The sequence below is a fragment of the Ceratotherium simum genome, chromosome 22 (genome assembly GCF_057802395.1).
Source record: "Ceratotherium simum simum isolate JZ-2026a chromosome 22, ASM5780239v1, whole genome shotgun sequence".
Taxonomy (NCBI): domain Eukaryota; kingdom Metazoa; phylum Chordata; class Mammalia; order Perissodactyla; family Rhinocerotidae; genus Ceratotherium; species Ceratotherium simum.
The window spans coordinates 12,226,058-12,245,548 of NC_141921.1; the positions used below are offsets into that span (position 1 = coordinate 12,226,058).

At 39.6% G+C, this 19,491-nt stretch overlaps 1 protein-coding gene across 1 annotated transcript in view; it reads left to right on the forward strand.

Moving 5' to 3' along the window:
- LOC106803782 (cytochrome P450 4A6-like) overlaps positions 1-19,289 on the forward strand; it is a 28,073-nt gene extending 8,784 nt beyond the window's left edge. The window contains 1 exon segment of the mRNA XM_087447080.1: positions 19,190-19,289. Within this exon segment, the coding sequence (XP_087303206.1) occupies positions 19,190-19,289 (100 nt within the window).
- Positions 19,290-19,491: the final 202 nt, after the last annotated feature.

Below are 19,491 nucleotides of genomic sequence, written 5' to 3' on the forward strand. Positions count from 1 at the left end.
CATTCATAGGGCTAAGGTTAGGGGCAGGAAATTCTTTCATAGGAAATGTATGAGTTGGCCATAATGAAATAGTGGGAATGATGCTTGTACCCACAGAAATAAAATTGTTAGCAGTAGAGTCTTAAAAATAAAATCAATTATGTAAACATCTGGAATATAGAGGTTATGAAATGCTCCTAAAAACTAAATTTTTCTAGGAGTATTTATCATGATGATATTAGCATACTCAGCCATGGAGAATAGGCAAATGGTCCAGCTGCATATTTAACGTGAAAGCCAGACACAAGTTCCAATTCTTCTTCAGTTAAGTCAGAGGGAGATCAATTAGTTTCTTTAAAGTTGAAATAAATCTTATTATGGTAAATGGCCATGATGAGATAATTAATCATAAATATTCTTGAGTAATTGCAAGGCTAAATATAGTGTAAATGACCCACTTATTAATATAACTGATAATAAAATAATTGTTGAAATTACTTCATATGAACTCGTGCAGCTGCTCCTAATGTACCAATTTAAGGCATATTTTGAATTTGAAGCTCATCCTGATCTTAGGATGGAATATACAACCAGGCTTGATATTGGTAGAATAAATAATATCCCTAGGTTTATCTTAAATAGTGGATATGGTATAGGTAAGGGAATTCATAGTGTTAATATTAAGGTAAGCAACAGAATTCATGGAATGATAAACATTAATATAGAGGAAGTTCATGGTTATAATGATTCTTTCATAAATAATTTTACAGCTTTGGCAGTTTGTTATCGTAGTCCATAGGGGACAATAATATTAGTTCCTTTTCGAAGTTGTGTGTACCCTAAATCTTTTTCTACAATTATTAGTAAGAACGCTATGGCTAATTAAATAGGAATAACTAATAATAAGTGATTAATAATGAACATATTGTTAAGAAGAAGTGTTGCACTTCTGATTATAAAGTTTTAAGTTTTACACAATTACCAGGTTCTGCCAACTTAACAAGCCCTGTTATGGGGGAGGGCTGGTGTTTATTATTTAGATTGAGGTTACTTCATCAATTTAATATAAAGTGCTTTTGAAAGGTTGGCCTTACTTCTGCTGTCCTTTCTTTAGAACAGAAGCCTGTCAGGAATGGTATACCTGTCAGTGCTAGGCTTCCAATATTTAGTGAAGATGTAGTAAAAGACAGAGCTTTAAATAATCCTCTTATTTTTTGAAAATCTTGCTCATCATTTAAATCATGAATAATGGATCTGGAGCATAAGAATAACATAGCTTTAAAGAATGCTCATGTACAGATATTTGTAAATGCTAGGTATGGTTGATTTATGCCAATATTTCCATTTATTAAGCCTAGTTGATGTGAGGCTGAGAAAGCAACAATTTTTTTTCTTTTTTATTGAAGTATAATTTATATATAACATTATATAGTTTTACAACATAATAACTCAATGTTTGTATATATTGCAAAATGATCACCATAAGTCTAGTTAACATCCATCCATATAGTTACAAAGTTTTCTTTTCCTAGGATGAGTACTTTTAAGATCTACTTTCTTTGAAACTTTCAAGTATGCAATACAGTATTAAAAACTATAGATATCAGGGCCGGCCCTGTGGCTTGGTGGTTAAGTGCGCGCGCTGCGATGCTGGCGGCCCGGGTTCGGATCCCAGGTGCGCATTGAGGCACCACTTCTCTGTCCATCCTGGGGCCGAGTCCCACATACAGCGACTGGAAGGGTGTGCAGCTATGACATACAACTATCTACTGGGGCTTTGGGGGCAAAAAATAAAATAAATAAAATCTTTAAAAAAAAAAAAAAAAAAAACTATAGATATCATGCTGTACATTACATCCTCATGACATTTATTTTATAACTGGAAGTTTGTACATTTTGACTCCCTTCACCCATTTCATACACCCACCACCCCCTGCCTCTGGCAACCACGAATTTGTTCTCTGTATCTCTGAGCTCGGTTGCTTTTTGTTTATTCTAGATTCTATATATAAGTGAGGTTATATGGTATTTGTCTTCCTCTATCTGACTTATTTCACTTAGCATAATGCTTTCAAGGTCCATCCATGTTGTCACAAATGGCAAGATCTCTTTCCTTTTATGGCTGAATAATATTCATATATACATGTATATATATATAAATACCACTTTTTTTGAGGTAATATTGGCAGCTTTTTTTTATTGTGAAATTTTTGTTGTACATTATTGTTTGTCAGTGACCATATAAGTGCATCCCTCCACCCCTTGTGCCCACCCCCCACCCCCCTAGCCCCTGGTAACCACGAAACAGTTCTATCTGTCCGTGTGTTGGTTTATCTTCCACATATGAGTGAAATCATGGACTGTTTGTCTTTCTCTTTCTGACTTATTTCGCTTAACATAATACCCTCCAGGTCCATCCATGTTGTTGCAAATGGGACGATTTTGTATTTTTTATGGCTAAGTAGTATTCCATGGTATGTATAAACCACATCTTCTTTATCCAATCATCAGTCCAGGGACACTTGGGTTGCTTCCATGTCTTGGCTATAGTGAGTAATAGTGCGATGAACATAGGGGCGCATAAGACTCTTTGGATTGTTGAATTCAGATTCGTTGGGTAGATACCCAGTAGTGGGATAGCTGGATAATAAGGTATTTCCATTTTTAATTTTTTGAGGACTCTCCATAATGTTTTCTGTGGAGGCTGCACCAGTTTGCATTCCCACCACTAGTGGATTAGGGTTCCTATTTCTCCACAGCATCTCTAGCATTTGTTGCTTTTTGTCTTGGTGATTATAGCCATCTAACAAGTGTAAGGTGATATCTTAGTGTGATTTTGATTTGCATTTCCCTGATGATTAGTAATGTTGAGCATCTTTTCATGGGCCTGTTGGCCATCTGTATATCTTCTCTGGAGAAGTGTCTGTTCACTTCCTCTGCCCATTTTTTGATTGGGTTGTTTGATTTTGTTATTCAGTTGTGTGAGTTCTTCATATATTATGGAGATTAATCCCTTGCCAGATATATGGTTTGCAAATATTTTTTCCCACCTGGTGGGTTCCCTATTCATTTTGATTCTGGTTTCACCTGCCTTGTAGAAGTTCTTTATCTGATGAAGTCCCACTTGTTTATTTTTTCTTTTGTTTGCCTTGTCTGAGTAGACATGGAATTCAAAAAGATCTCTTTATGGCTGATGACACGTAGTGTACTACCTATATTTTCCTCTGGGAGTTTTATAGTTTCAGGTCTCACCTTCAGGTCTTTGATCCATTTTGAGTTAATTTTTGTGTATGGCGAAAGATGATGGTCTCCCTTCATTCTTTTGCAAGTTGCTGCCCAGTTTTCCTAGCACAATTTATCGAAGAGACTTTCCTTTCTCCACTGTATGTCCTTAGCACCTTTGTCAAAGATTAGCTGCCCATAGATATGAGGTTTTATTTCTGGGCTTTCAATTCTGTTCCATTGATCTGTGTGTCTGTTTTTGTACCAGTACCATGCTGTTTTAATTACTATCGCTTTGTACCATGTTTTGAAGTCAGAGATTGTGATGCCTCCAGCCTTGTTCTTCTTTTTCAGGATTGCTTAGCTATACGGGGTCTTTTGTGCCCCATATGAATGTTAGTATTCTTTGTTCTATTTCTGTGAAGAATGTCCTTGGGATTCTGATTGGGATTGCGTGGAATCTGTGGATTGCTTTAGGTAGTATGACATTTTAACTATGTTTATTCTTCCAATCCAAGTGTGTGGAATATTTTTCCATTTCTTTATGTCATCATTGATTTCACTCAATAATATCTTACCATTTTCATCATATAGGTCTTTCACTTTCTTGGTTAAATTTACTCCTAGATATTTTATTCTTTTTGTTGCAATTGTAAATGGGATTGTCTTCTTGAGTTCTCTGTCTGTTAGTTCGTTGTTGGTATATAGAAATGCAAGTGATTTCTGTAAATTGATTTTGTACCCTGCCACTTAGCTGTAGTTGTTGATTATTTCTAATAGTTTTCCAATGGATTCTTTAGGGTTTTCTATATATAAGATCATGTCATCTGCAAACAGTGAGAGTTTCACTTCTTTGTTGCCTATTTGGATTCCTTTTATTCCTTTTTCTTGGCTAATTGCTGGGCCAGAACCTCCAGTACTGTGTTGAGTAAGAGTGGCGAGAGTGGGCACCCTTGTCTTGTCCCTGTTTTCAGAGGGATGGCTTTCAGTTTTTCCCCATTGAGTAGGATGTTGGCTGTGGGTTTGTCATATATGGCCTTTATTATGCAAAGGCACGTTCCTTCTACACCCATTTTATTGAGAGTTTTTATCATAAATGGATGTTGGATCTTGTCGAAAGCCTTCTCTGCATCTATTGAGATGATCATATGGTTTTTATCCCTCGTTTTGTTAATGTGGTATATCACATTGATTGATTTGCAGATGTTGAACCATCCCTGTGTCCCTGGTATAAATCCCTTGATCATGGTGTATGATCTTTTTAATGTATTGCTGTATTCAGTTTGCCAATATTTTGTTGAGGATTTTTGCATCTCTGTTCATCAGGGATATTGGGCTGTAGTTTTCCTTCTTAGTATTGTCTTTGCCTGTCTTTGGTGTCAGGGTGATGTTGGCCACGTAGAATGTGTTGGAAAGTGTTCCATCTTCCTCTATTTTTTGGAATAGTTTGAGACAGCTAGGTATTAAGTCTTCCTTGAATGTTTGGTAAAATCCTACGGGAAGCCATCTGGTCCTGGACTTCTATTTTTTTGGAAGGTTTTTAATCACTGTTTCAATCTCTTTACTTGTGAGTGGTCTATTCAGGTTCTCTATTTCTTCTTGATTCAGTTTTGGGAGGTTGTATGAGTCTAGGAATTTATCCATTTCTTCTAGATTGTCCAATTTGTTGGCATATAGTTTTTCATAGTATTCTCTTATAATCTTTTGTATTTCTGTGGTATCTGTTGTAATTTCTCCTTTTTCATTTCTAATTTTATTTATTTGAGCCTTCTTTCTTTTTTCTTTGTGAGTCTGGCTAAGGGTTTGTCAATTTTCTTTATCTTCTCAAAGAACCAGCCCTTTGTTTCAATAATCCATTCTACTGTTTTTCTTTATTTCAATTTCATTTATTTTTGCTCTGATTTTCACTATTTCTCTCCTTCTGCTGACTTTAGGCTTTGTTTGTTCTTCTTTTTCTAATTCTGTTTGGTGTAGTTTGAGGTTTCTCATTTGGGATCTTTCTTGTTTGCTAAGGTGGGCCTGTATTGGTATGAGTTTCCCTCTCAGGACCGCTTTTGCTGCATCCCATATGAGTTGGTACAGTGTATTTTCATTTTCATTTGTCTCCAGATATGCTTTGATTTCTCCTTTAATTTCATCAATGACCCATTGGTTTTTAGTAGCAGGTTGTTGAGTCTCCACAGCTTTGTCACTTTCCCAGTTTTCTCCTTGTAGTTGATTTCTAACTTCATGGCATTATGGTCAGAAAAATGCTGGTTATGATTTCAATCTTCTTAAATTTATATAAGCATGCCTTGTTTCCCAACATATGGTCTATTCTTGAGAATGTCCCATGCACGCTTGAGAAGAATGTATAATCTGCTGTGTTTGGATGGAGTGCTCTGTATATGTCTCTTAAGTCCATCTCATCTAGTTTTTCATTTATGTCCATTATTTCCTTATTGATTTTCTGTCTGGATGATCTGTCCATTGATGTAAGTGGGGTGTTAAGATCCCCTACTATTATTGTGTTGTTGTTAATATGGGGCTCCTGTATTGGGTCCATATATATTTAAAAGTGATACATCTTCTTAGTGGAGTGTCCCTTTTATCATTATATATTGCCCCCTTTGTCTCTCATTACCTGTTTTATCTTTTTTTTTTTTTTAATTTTTTGTTTATTGCGGTAACGTTGGTTTATAACATTGTAAAAATTTCAGGTGTACATCATTGTACTTCTATTTCTGCATGGACTACATCATGTTCACCACCAAAATACTAATTACAACCCATCACCACACACATGTACCAAATTATCCCTTTCACCCTCCTCCCTCCCCCCTTCCCCTCTGGTAACCACCAATCCAATCTCTGTCTCTATGTGTTTGTTTATTGTTGTTATTATCTACCACTTAATGAAGGAAATCATACGGTATTTGACCTTCTCCCTCTGACTTATTTCACTTTGCATTATACCCTCAATGTCCATCCATGTTGTCACAAATGGCTGGATTTCGTCGTTTCTTATGGCTGAGTAGTATTCCATTGTGTACATATACCACAGCTTCTTTATCCATTCGTCCCTTGATGGGCACTTAGGTTGCTTCCAAGTCTTGGCTATCGTGAATAAGGCTGCAATGAACACAGGGGTGCAGGTACCTTTGCAAATTGGTGTTTTCAAGTTCTTTGGATAAATACCCAACAGTGGAATAGCTGGATCATATGGTAGTTCTATCGTTGATTTTTTGAGGAATCTCCATACTGTTTTCCATAGTGGCTGCACCAGTTTGCACTCCCACCAGCAGTGTATGAGAGTTCCCTTCTCTCCACATCCTCTCCAACACATGTTGTTTCCTGTCTTGTTAATTATAGCCATTCTGACGGGCGTGAGGTGATATCTCATTGTAGTTTTGATTTGCATTTCCCTGATAGTTAGTGATTTTGAACATCTTTTCATGTGTCTGTTGGCCATCTGTATATCTTCTTTGGAGAAATGTCTGTTTGGGTCTTTTGCCCATTTTTAAATTGGGTTCTTAGTTTTTTTGTTGTTGATATGCATGAGTTCTTTATATATTTTGGAGATTAAGCCCTTATCAGATGTATGGTTTGCAAATATCTTCTCCCAATTGTTAGGTTGTCTTTTCGTTTTGTTGATGGTTTCCTTTGCTGTGCAGAAGCTTTTTAGTTTGATGTAGTCCCATTTGTTTATTTTTTCTATTGTTTCTCTTGCCCGGTCAGATGTGGTGTTTGAAAAGATGTTGCTAAGACCGATGTCGAAGAGCGTACTGCCTATGTTTTCTTCTAGAAGTTTCACAGTTTCAGGTCTTACATTCAAGTCTTTAATCCATTTGGAGTTAATTTTTGTGTATGGTGTAAGGTAAGGGTCTACTTTCATTTTTTTGCATATGGCTATCCAGTTTTCCCAACACCATTTGTTGAAGAGACTTTCTTTTCCCCAATCTATGTTCTTGGCTCCTTTGTCAAAGATTAGCTGTCCATAGATGTGTGGGTTTATTTCTGGGCTTTCGATTCTATTCCATTGATCTGTGTGTCTGTTTTTGTGCCAGTACCATGCTGTTTTGGTTACTATAGCTTTGTAGTATATTTTGAAATCAGGGAGTGTGATACCTCCAGCTTTGTTCTTTTTTCTCAGGATTCCTTTAGCTATTCGGGGTCTTCTGCTGTTCCATATAAATTTTAGAATTCTTTGTTCTATTTCTGTGAAAAATGTTGTTGGAACTTTGATAGGGATTGCATTGAATCTATAGATGGCTTTAGGAAGTATGGACATCTTAACTATGTTAATTCTTCCAATCCAAGAGCACGGAATATCTTTCCATTTCTTTGTGTCTTCTTCAATTTCTTTCAGAAATGTTTTATGGTTTTTGGTGTACAGATCTTTTACCTCTTTGGTTAAGTTTATTCCTAGGTATTTTATTCTTTTTGTTGCAATTGTAAATGGGATGGTATTCTTAATTTCTCTTTCTGCTACTTCGTTGTTAGTGTACAGAAATGCAACTGATTTTTGTATGTTGATTTTGTATCCTGCAACTTTACCATATTCGTTTATTACTTCTAAAAGTTTTCTGGTGGATTCTTTAGGGTTTTCTATATATAAAATCATGTCATCTGCAAATAGTGACAGTTTCACTTCTTCCTTTTCAATTTGGATCCCTTTTATTTCTTTCTCTTGCCTGATTGCTCTGGCTAGGACTTCCAATACTATGTTAAATAGGAGTGGTGACAGTGGGCATCCTTGTCTGGTTCCTGTTCTTAGAGGGATAGGTTTCAGTTTTTCACCATTGAGGATGATATTAGCTGTGGGTTTCTCATATATGGTCTTTATTATGTTGAGGTACTTTCCTTCTATACCCATTTTATTCAGAGTTTTTATCATAAATGGATGCTGGATCTTGTCAAATGCTTTCTCTGCGTCTATTGAGATGATCATGTGATTTTTGTTCTTCATTTTATTAATGTGGTGTATTACGTTGATTGATTTGCGAATGTTAAACCATCCCTGCATACCTGGAATAAATCCCACTTGATCATGGTGTATAATCTTTTTAACGTATTGTTGTATGCGATTTGCTAGTATTTTGTTGAGGATTTTCGCATTGATGTTCATCAGTGATATTGGCCTGTAATTTTCTTTTTTTGTGTTGTCCTTGTCTGGTTTTGGTATCAGGGTAATGTCAGCTTCGTAGAATGAGTTAGGGAGCTTCCCCCCCTCCTCAACTTTTTGGAAGCGTTTGAGAAGGATAGGTATTAAGTCTTCTTTGAATGTTTGGTAGAATTCACCAGGGAAGCCGTCTGGTCCTGGACTTTTATTTTTGGGGAGGTTTTTGATTACTGATTCGATCTCCTTACTGGTGATTGGTCTATTCAAATTCTCTACTTCTTCTTGATCCAGTTTTGGAAGGTTGTATGATTCTAAGAATTTATCCATTTCTTCCAGATTGTCGAATTGGTTGGCATATAGTTTTTCATAGTATTCTCTTATAATCTTTTGTATTTCTGAGGTGTCTGTTGTAACCTCTCCTCTTTCATTTCTGATTTTACTTATTTGTGCCTTCTCTCTTTTTTTCTTGTTGAGTCTAGCTAAAGGTTTGTCTATTTTGTTGATCTTTTCAAAGAACCAGCTCTTGGTTTTATTAATTTTTCTATTGTTTTTGGTCTCTATTTCATTTATTTCTGCTCTGATTTTTATTATTTCCCTTCTTCTACTGATTTTGGGCTTTGTTTGTTCTTCTTTTTCCAGTTCCTTTAGGTGCATTGTTAGATTGTTTATTTGAGATTTTTCTTGTTTGTTGAGATAGGCCTCTATCGCTATAAACTTCCTTCTTAGAACCGCTTTTGCTGTATCCCATAAATTCTGGCATGACGTATTTTCATTTTCATTTGTCTCCAGGTATTTTTTGATTTCTTCTTTGATTTCTTCGTTAACCCAGTCGTTGTTCAGTAGCATTTTGTTTAATCTCCATGTATTTGTGGCTTTTCTGATTTTCTTCCTATAGTTGATTTCTAGTTTCATACCGTTGTGGTCAGAAAAGATGCTTGGTATTATTTCAATCTTCTTAAATCTATGGAGACTTGTTTTGTGGCCTAATATGTGATCAATCCTGGAGAATGTTCCATGTGCATTTGAAAAGAACGTGTATTCTTCGGTTTTTGGATGGAATGCTCTGTATATATCTACTAGGTCCATCTGTTCTAGTGTGTTATTTAAGGCCAATGTTTCCTTATTGATCTTCTGTTTGGATGATCTATCCATTGGTGTAAGTGGAGTGTTAAAGTCCCCTACTATTATTGTGTTACTGTCTATTTCTGTTTTTATGTCTGTTAATAATTGCTTTATATATTTAGGTGCACCTACATTGGGTGCGTAGATATTTACAAGTGTTATATCCTCTTGTTGGATTGTTCCCTTGATCATTATGTAATGCCCTTCTTTGTCTCGTTTTACAGTTTTTGTTTTAAAGTCTATTTTGTCTGATATGAGTACTGCTACCCCAGCTTTCTTTTCATTGCCATTTGCGTGCAGTATCTTTTTCCATCCCTTCACTTTCAGTTTGTGAGTGTCTTTAGGTCTGAAGTGTGTCTCTTGTATGCAGCATATATATGGGGCTTGTTTTTTTATCCAGTCAGCCACCCTATGCCTTTTAATTGGAGCATTTAGTCCATTGACGTTTAAAGTAGCTATTGATAAGTATGTACTTACTGCCATTTTTTAACTTTTTTTTTTTCCTCAGTGTTTTAGTAGTCCTTCTCTGTTCCTTACTTCTTCTATACAGAATTGATGGTCACTTTAGTTTGACCTCTGTCTGAAACCTGTACTCTTTAACTACCCTCCTCCCTCCTTTTATGTTTTTGATATCATATCTAACATCTTTTTTGTGCATTTGTGTCCATTACGTTCTAATCGTGGAAATAGATAATTTTTCCTATTTGTGGTCTTCTCTTTTCCCCTTAAATCAGTCCCTTTAACATTCTTGTAACACTGGTTTCTTGGTGACAAACTCCTTTAATTTTTGCTTATCTGGGAAAATTTTGATCTCTCCTTCCATTTTGAACGATAACCTTGCTGGGTAGAGTATTGTTGGCTGTAAGTTTTTTCCTTTTAGCACTTTAAATATATCGTGCCATTCTCTTCTAGCCTGTAAGGTTTCTGCTGAGAAGTCAGCTGATAGCCTTATGGGGTTTCCTTTGTATGTAACTTGACATTCTCTTGCGGCTTTTAGGATTCTCTCTTTATCTTTAATTCTGGACATTTTGATTATGATGTGTCTTGGTGTGGGCCTCTTTGGGTTTATCTTGTTTGGGGCTCTCTGTGCCTCCTGTACCTGGATGTCTGTTTCCTTCCTTAGGTTAGGGAAGTTTTCATCTATTATTTCTGGAAATAAATTCTCTGCCCCCTTGTCTCGCTCTTCTCCTTCCGGGACACCTATAACACAGATGTTAGTGCACTTGATGTTGTCCCAGAGGTCCCTTAGACTGTCCTAACTCTTTTGAATTCTTTTCTCTTTTACCTGTTCACCTTGGGTAATTTCTTCTAGTCTTTCTTCCAGCTCACAGATCCGTTCTTCTGTATCCTCTACTCTGCTTTTGAGTCCCTCTAATGAATTTTTCATTTCCAGTATTGTATTCTTCATTTCTGATTGGTTCTTTTTTATATCTTCCATTTCTTTGTTGACATTCTCACTGAGATCATCTATTCTTCTCCCCAGATCAGTATGCATCCTTAACACTCTTAGTTTGAACTCTCTGTCGGGTAGATTGCTCATTTCTGTTTCACTTAGTTCCTTTTCTGGGGTTTTGTCCTGTTCCCTTACTTGGAATGTATTCTTTTGCCTCCTCATTTTGCCTCTTTCCCTGTGCTTGTGTCTACATATTAGGTAGGTCAGCTACATCTCCTGCTCTTGGATAGGTGACCTTATGTAAGTGATGCCTTAGGAGGCTTCCAGTATGCTTCCCTCAGTTCTCAATGTTCCAGGGGTGACCCCTATGTGGGCTACGTGTGTCCTTCTATTGTGGCCTGTTAGCTCTCCCTATAGGTGCCCAGGGAGGCTGAGTTATGCTCCTGGCCAGCTGTTGTAATGCTCAGCTGCTTGTAGTTGTTGTGGGCCCTTCAGTCTCTTTATCAGGTGTGGGGAGCCCCAGCACAGTTGGCTGTAACTTCTAATACCACATTTGTGTTGCAGTATTTCTTTTAAGTGAGTAGGCCCCCAGTGTGGCAGGTTGTTAGGCTCAGGGCCTTACAATTGCTGTAAACCTCTAGCCTATTAGGTCTCTTGTCAGCTCTCTGAGGATTGCAGCTGGGTGGGGCTGCCCTCAGGCACAGGAGCACCCAATTGTTTCAGGCTTTGGAAGGTGGGGCAAACCTCCTATGTGGGTCTTTGAGAAGCACAAGTCTTCTGCAGCTGACAAGCCCTGTTGTCCACAGGTCCACACACACAGTCAACACAGTCCTGCCCCGTGTGAGCGCCCGCCCTCCCCAAGCGGACCCAGTCTCTCCAAGGCGGGAGCCCCACACACTCCGCCACCACCCCACACTCTCCACCCGCTCCTTGTGCACACCCTGCCCCGCTCAAGTCAGCTCAGTTGCCAGGCTGCAGAGAATCCAGTCACCAATCTATGCAGGCCCACACGTTGCCTGAGGGCTTGTTGTTGGGTGGGGCCAGTCTCTAGGGTGGGCTGCCTGCCCTGGCTGAGCTGGATTAAATCGGTGCTCTAGCGGGTGGAGCAGACCCTGGGCTAGCAGGTCTCAGGGAGAACTCCAATGGCGTCTGTGTCAGCACGCTCACACCAGGCCACAACAATGGCCGCCGCCAATGTCCCAGTCCCTGGAGAGGTCTCACCCCTCACGGAGATGCACTCAGGGCCTATTAGGTGAGTCTCTTGTCACCGAAGCACTGTGCACCTTTCTTTCTGGTGATTTTAGGATGCTTTCTGGAACGGGTGAGTTTGTGCGCGGGCCCTTTAAGAGCCAGTTTTAGTTTCTTTGTGAACCGGGTTTTCTGGGGGTGCTACTCAATGCTTTAGTAGCAGCAAAGTCAGATATTATGCCACTGGTGTCGATTGTGCTGGGTCCACAAAATGCCCACAGCCGGGGCGCTCCCCGGCTCAGGGCCCCGCGCCTCCAGGGAGGGTGCATACCTGTGAGCTGCTCGCGGCGGCCGTGAGGCCGGCGGCTTGTGAAGGCGGAGTTTTTCTCTCCGGAAGGGAGTCTCTGCCTCTTCTACCCCAGTTAGGATTGTCCGTTGTTGCAGGAGTTCCTCTTATCCAGTTTTCAGTTCTGTCTCAGGTGTAATTTTTCCACGAGTAGTTGTAAATTGGCTGTGTCCATGGGAGGAGGTGAGTTCAGAGTCTGCCTACGCCGCCATCTTGACTCCACTTTTACCTGTTTTATCTTGAAGTCAACTTTGTCTGATATAAGTATGGCAACACCAGCTTTCTTTTGTTTGCCATTAACTTGGAGTATTGTCTTCCATCCTTTCACTCTGAGCCTGTGTTTGTCTTTAGAGCTGAGATGCATTTCCTGGAGGCAGCATATTGCTGAGTCTTGTTTTTTAATCCATCCCAACACTCTGTGTCTTTTGATTGGAGAGCTCAGTCCATTTACATTTAGGGTAATTATTGATATATGGGGGTTTGTTGTTGTTATTTTATCACTCTTTTTCCGGTTCTTTTGCATTTCTTTTGTTTCTTCATCCCATGTGTTTCGGACTACCAACTTAGTTTGGTAGTTCTGTATGGGGGTTCTCTTAGTTTTCTCTTTCTTTATTGTGTGTGATTCTGTTCTGATTGTTTGGTTAGTGGTTACCATGAGGTTTGTATAAAAAATCTCATGGATCTGATAGTCCATTTTTTGGTGGCCTCTTATTGCCTTAGACTAAGTCAATTTGATCCCTTTCCTCTTCCCCTTCTAAGTTATTGTTGTCGCATCTATTCCTTCTTGTGTTGTGAGTTCGTGTTTAACATGATGAGGTTATATTTATGCTTGGTGCTTACCTTCCCTTGATCTTTGGTTTTATAATTAAGTGTTTGCTAATGTATTTTGATAGAGGACTGTGATTTTTCTGGTTTTGCTGACCTGTTTTCCTCCTTGTTCAAAACTTTGAGTCTCCTTTCTCTTTTTATCCTCAGGGATGAGGGCCTTCTTGAGCACTTCTTGTAGTGGTGGTCTTGTGGCAATGAACTCCCTTAGCTTTTGTTTATCTGGGATAGTTATTATTTCTCCATCATATCTGAAGGATATTTTTGCTGGATAGAGTGTTCTTGGCTGAAAGATTTTGTCCTTCAGAATTTTGAATATATTGTTCCACTCTCTCCTAGCCTGTAAAGATTCTGTCAAGAAATCGGCTGAGAGCCTCATAGGAAATCCTTTGTATGTTATTGTTTTTTTGTCTAGCTGCGCTTGATATATTTTCTTTGTCATTGACTTTTGCCAGCTTTACTACTATATGCCTTGGAGAGGGCCATTTGTGTTGATATATTTAGGGGATCTATTTATTTCATTCACTGGTATTTCCAGCTCCTTCCCCAGGTTTGGGAAGTTCTCTGCTATTATTTCTTTGAACAAGTTCTCTGCTCCTTTTTCCCTCTCTTCTCCCTCTGGAATACCTATAATCCTTATGTTGGATTTCCTAATTGAGTCGGATATTTCTCAGAGAGTTTCTTCATTTCTTTTTTGTCTTAGTTCTCATTCCTCCTCCATCTGGAGCATTTATGCATTGCTGTCCTCAATATTGCTAATTCTTTCCTCAATATTATCAGCTCTGATGCTTAAGTCTTCCAGATTTGTCTTTATCTCATCTATTGTGTTTTTCATCTCTAAGATTTCTGATTGGTTTTTTTTTATAGTTTCCATCTCTTTTGTGAAAAACTCCTGATTTCGTTGAATTGTCTGTCTTTGTTTTCTTGTATTTCATTAAGATTTTTTATGATGGCTATTTTGAATTCTCTGTTGTTAAGGTTATACATTTCTGTGCTTTCCAGGTTGACTTCTGGGTGCTTGTCATTATCCTTTTGGTCTAGAGATTTAATGTATTTTTGCATGGTGCCTGTCAGTGTTGGCTTACTTTTCCTCATAGTGAAAATATGTGGTTGCAGTTTCCTCTTGCTGCCACTGCGTGGGGGTCAAGGGCTGTGTATTCTGGCCTGCTTCAATCCGCAGGCACTCTCGTCAGCCCCTGGCTGATCTGAGGTGTGGCTGAGTGGAGGCTGCTGGGGGGGAAGCATGGGAACAGGTGGAGCTGGAGCATGGGAACAGCTGGGACTGGAGCACTGCTAGGCTGAAGCAGCTGGGGCTCAGGTGCAGGTGGGTTGAAGCAGCTGCAGCTGAAGTGCCTCTGGGCCAAAGAAGCAGGAGCTGGAGCACCGCTGGGCTGAAGAAGCTGGAACTGGAGTGCTGGGCCAAAGAAGCTGGAACTGGAGTGTGCTGGGCCAAGGAAGCTGGAACTGGAGTGTGCTGGGCCAAAGAAGCTGGAACTGGAGTGTGCTGGACCGAAGAAGGAGGAACTGGAGTTCCACTGGGCCAAAGAAGCTGGAACTGGAGTGCGGTGGGCCCAAGTTGCTGGTGCCCAGTCAGCTGGAGCCTGAGCACAGGCCAAGTGGAAGCAGCTGGAGCCAGGGGGATGGTCAAGCCAAAGGAACTGAGGGAGGGGCACGGTCCAGCCAAAGGAGCTGGGGCTGTGGCACGGTGGAGCTGGGGAAGCTGGGGCCATGGCTTGATCCAGCTGTAGCAGCTGGGACTGTCGCATGGTGGGGCCTGAGATGCTGCTGCCTCTGGTGCAGGGGCACAGGCTCACCCCGCTGCTGGTCAGGCCCAGGCACCTGGGGGCCACTGCCTGTGGGGGTGGGGCATGGTCACGCTGCCCCTGCTGGTGGGGCCTGGGTGCCCAGGGGCTGCTGCCTCTGGGGACTGGGCTGAGCTGAAGCGTGGCTGTGCTGAAGCACCAGTCCGGCGGGAAGGGTGGGGGAGGAGTGCTTACTTTCATCTCCCCAATCTCAGAGGTTTCTCACCTCTCTGTCACTCTCTGTTCTCCTGAGGGGCTAGCTTGTTTAAACTACCCTCAAAACAGTTCTGCTCCCTCTATAGGGGGATCCCCTCAGCTGTGAGGCATCTTGGAGAATGCTGTTTTTCACGTGGTGAGCTTCCCCTCCCCCCCTCTGAGAGCCACGTGGTCTCAGTCTCTGGGTCACAGTCCTTGGGGAAGGAAGGGAGCTCCTCTTAACTCCTTCCACTTACTCTGAGGATTCCAGCACTGCAGTCCTCAGGTGTACGGCTGCCTGAGTGCCTCAGATGTCCCCTGTGTTGTGTGAATAGCTTCTGTTGTAATATGAATGTCCTTTTTGTTGTGTCTTAGATGGGGAGAGTTCAATGGGGGAAGCTCACTCCACCATGATGCTGACGTCACTCCCTACATACCACATTTTTTTAATCCATTCATCTGTCGATGGACACTTAGGTTGTTTCCATGTCTTGGCTATTGTAAATAATGCTGCAATGAACATGAGATTGCACATATCTTTTCAAGTTAGTGTTTTCATTTTCTTCAGATAATTACCCATAAGTGGAATTGCTGAATCATATTGTAGTTCTATATTTAACCTTTTGACGCATCTCCATACTGTTTCCCATAGTGGTTGCACCAATTTACATTCCCACCAACAGTGCACAAGAGTCCCCTTTTCTCCACATTCTTGCCAACACTTACTTCTTGTCTTTTTGGTAATAGCCATTCTAACAGTTGCAAGATGATACCTCATTGTGGTTTTGATTTTCATTTCCCTGATAATTAGTGATTTTGAGTCTTCTTTGGAAAAAATGTCAATTCAGATCCTCTGCCCACTTTTTAATCAGATTGTTTTGTTTTGTTGTGTTTTGTTGCTATTGAGTTGTGTGAGTTCTTTATATATTTTGAATATTAACCCCATATCAAACCTATGATTTGCAAATATTTTCTCCAAGTTGGTAGGTTGCCTTTTCATTTCGTTGATGCTTTTTAGTTTTATGTAGTCCCACTTGTTTATTTTTGCTTCTGTTGCCTTTGCTATTGATGTCAGATCCAAAATATCATCACCTACTGATGTCAAGGAGCTTACTCTCCATGTTTTCTTCTAGGAGTTTTATGGTTTCAGGTCTTTTGCTCAAGTCTTTAATCTATTTTGAGTTAATTTTTCTGTATGGTGTAAGATAGTGGTCCAGTTTCATTCTTTTTGCATGTGGCTGTCCAGTTTTCCCAACACCATTTATTGAAGAAACTGTCCTTTCCCCATTGAATGTTCTTGGCTCCTTTGTGGTAGTTAATTGGCACATATGTCTGGTTTTATATCTGGGCTCTCTATTCTGTTCCCTTGATCTATAGGTCTGTTTTATGCCAATAACATATTGTTTGATTATTATAGCTTTGTGATATAGTTTGAAATCAAGGAGCATGATGCTTCCAGCTTTGTTCTTCTTACTCAAGATTGGTTTGGCTCTTTGAGGTCTTTTGTGGTTCCATATAAATTCTAGGATTCTTTGTTCTATTTCTGTGAAAAATGCCATTGGAATTTTGATAATACCTATCAAAATTGAATTGAATCTTTAGATTACTTGGATAACATGACCATTTAACAATATTAATTCTTCCAATCCGTGATCAAAGAGTAACTTTTCATTTGTTTGTGTCTTCTCAATTTCTTTCATCCATGTCTTATAGTTTTCAGTGTACAAGACTTTCATTTTCTTGGTTAAATTTATTCCTGAGTATTTTATTCTTTCTGATGAGATTGTAAATGAGATTGTTTGCTTCATTTCTCTTTCCACTAGTTCATTATTAACGTATAGAATGCAACTCATTTTTGTATATTGATTTTGTATCCTGCAACTTTATTGAATTTGTGTATTAGTTCTAACAGTTGTTTGGTGGAGTCTTTAGGGTTGTCTATAAATAATATCATGTTATCTGCAAATAGTGACAGTTTTATTTCTTCCTTTCTAGTTTGGATGACTTTTTTTTTCTTGCCTAATTGTTATAGCTGGGACTTCCAATACTATGTTGAATAAAAGTGGTGAGAGTGGACATCTTTTTCTTGTTCCTGATCTGGGCGGAAAAGCTTTAAGCTTTTCACTATTGAGTATGATGTTAGCTGCCGGCTTGTCATGTATGGCCTTTATTATGTTGAGGCATGTTCCCTCTATACCAGCCTTATTGAGTTTTTTTCGTAAATGGATCTTGAATTTTGTCAAATGCTTTTTCTGCATCTATTGAGATGATCATATGATTTCTATCTGTCATTTTATTAGTGTGGTGTATCATATTGGTTGATTTGAAGTTGAACCATCCTTGCATCCCTGGAATAAATCCTGCTTGATCATGATGAATGATCTTTATAATGTATTGTTAAATTCAGTTTGCTAATATTTTCATTGGAAATTTTTGCATCTGTGTTCATCAGGTATATTGGCCTGTAATACCCTTTTCTTGTGATGTCCTTGTCTGATTTTGGTATCGAGGTGACACTGGCCTCATAAAATGAGTTTGGAAGTGTTCCTTCCTCCTCTATGTTGTGGAAGAGTTTGAGAGTGATTGGTAATAATTTTTCCTTAAATGTTTGATATTAATTTTTCCTTAAATGTTTGGTATAATTCACCAGTGAAGTCGTCTGTTCTTGGACTTTTGTTTGTTGGGAGGTCTTTGATTACTGATTCAATTTCCTTCCTAGTAATTGGTCTGTTCGGATTTCTTATTTCTTCATGATGCAGTGTTGGTAGATTAGATGTTTCTAGGAATTTATCCATTTCTTCTAGGTTGTCCAATTCGTTGGTGTGTAATTGTTCATAGTAGTCTCTTGCGATCCTTTGTATTTTTGTGGTATCAGTTAAGACATCTCCTTTTTCATTTCTGATTTTGTTCATTTGAGTCCTCTCTTTTTTTCTTAGTGAGTTGGACAAAGTTTTCTCAAGAGAAAGCAACAATATTTAAAACATCATTTTGTGTTTAAGAACAGGCTGCGGTGACAACGTATACCAGCTCCCAAGCAGAGTGTAAAAGCTTTAATTGTATAATTATATTCTATTTTAGGATAAAGGGAATTAGTAAAATTACTCCTGCTACAACTATACTACTTCAGTGAAGTAGGACTTAAACTGGTGTTGGACCTTCTATCTACATGGAAGTGAAAGTGTAGTACCAATTGAGCAGGTTTTCTAGTTGCATTTAAAAGTAGACTTATTAATGAGAAAACATCATAATTAAGATTAGTTATAAAAATGTGTTGAAATTCTCATGCATTTGAATGGAGAAGTACTCATGCTATTGCTATTGCTATTGCAAAGCCAACCTCTCCAATGTGATTATAAAAAAGTGCTTGAAGGGCTGCTGGATTAGCATCAGTTCATCCACACAGTCATCCAATTAACAGAAATGACGTAATTTCCTCTCTTTCTCACCCAGTACTAGAAAGAGGTTGTTAGTGGCAATTAAAATTAGTATCATAATAAGATGTGAAAGTAAATATTGAAAAATTTGGCTATTAAAGTCTGAAGGTACATATCAAATTGCGAATTCCATTTGATCATGTTTTAACAAAAAACTACTCCTGAATGAACATTATTGGAATGTAGTAAGCTAGAATGTGGATTCCTCGAAGTCGGCATTCATGTCTTTCTTGCTTGCAGCTGTGCCCCAGCACCTAGCATCCTGCCTGGCACACCGTAGGTGCTCATTAAATGTTTTTGAGAAAACTGGTGAGTGGAAAGTTAATATGTACATGGCCATTATCACTGTCAGCTGAGAAAGCTTTTCTCCCACTGTTTGCCAAGGTGGATCCTCCACAGTTAATCAGCTCCGGTGGCCCAAGTCTAACCTCTGCCCTCACCTTTGCCCTCCCCACAGGTGGGCGGGACAATTCTCTCCTGACTGACTTGGGCTGGGTGCTCAAGGGAGGTCCACAACAGTCAGGGAAGTCAGCGCTCCAGAAGCCTCTGCACTATGAGTGTCTCTGTGCTGAACCCCATCAGACCCCCCGGCGGTATCTCTGGGCTCCTGCAAGTGGCCTGCCTGCTGGGCCTGGTTCTGCTGCTGCTCAAGGCAGCCCAGCTCTACCTGTGCAGGCGGTAGCTGCTCAAAGCCGTCCAGGAGTTCCCGTGCCCCTCATCCCACTGGTTCTACGGGCACAGTCAGGAGGTAGGAAGGAGTGGGATGGAGGAGTGGGAGGGTGAGGAGGGTCAAGGCTCTGAAAGTGTGGTCAACAAGCACATCTCACAAAGCCTTATTGTATGACAAGCATGTGGCCCCTGGGAAAAGCCAGTTACCTCTCATG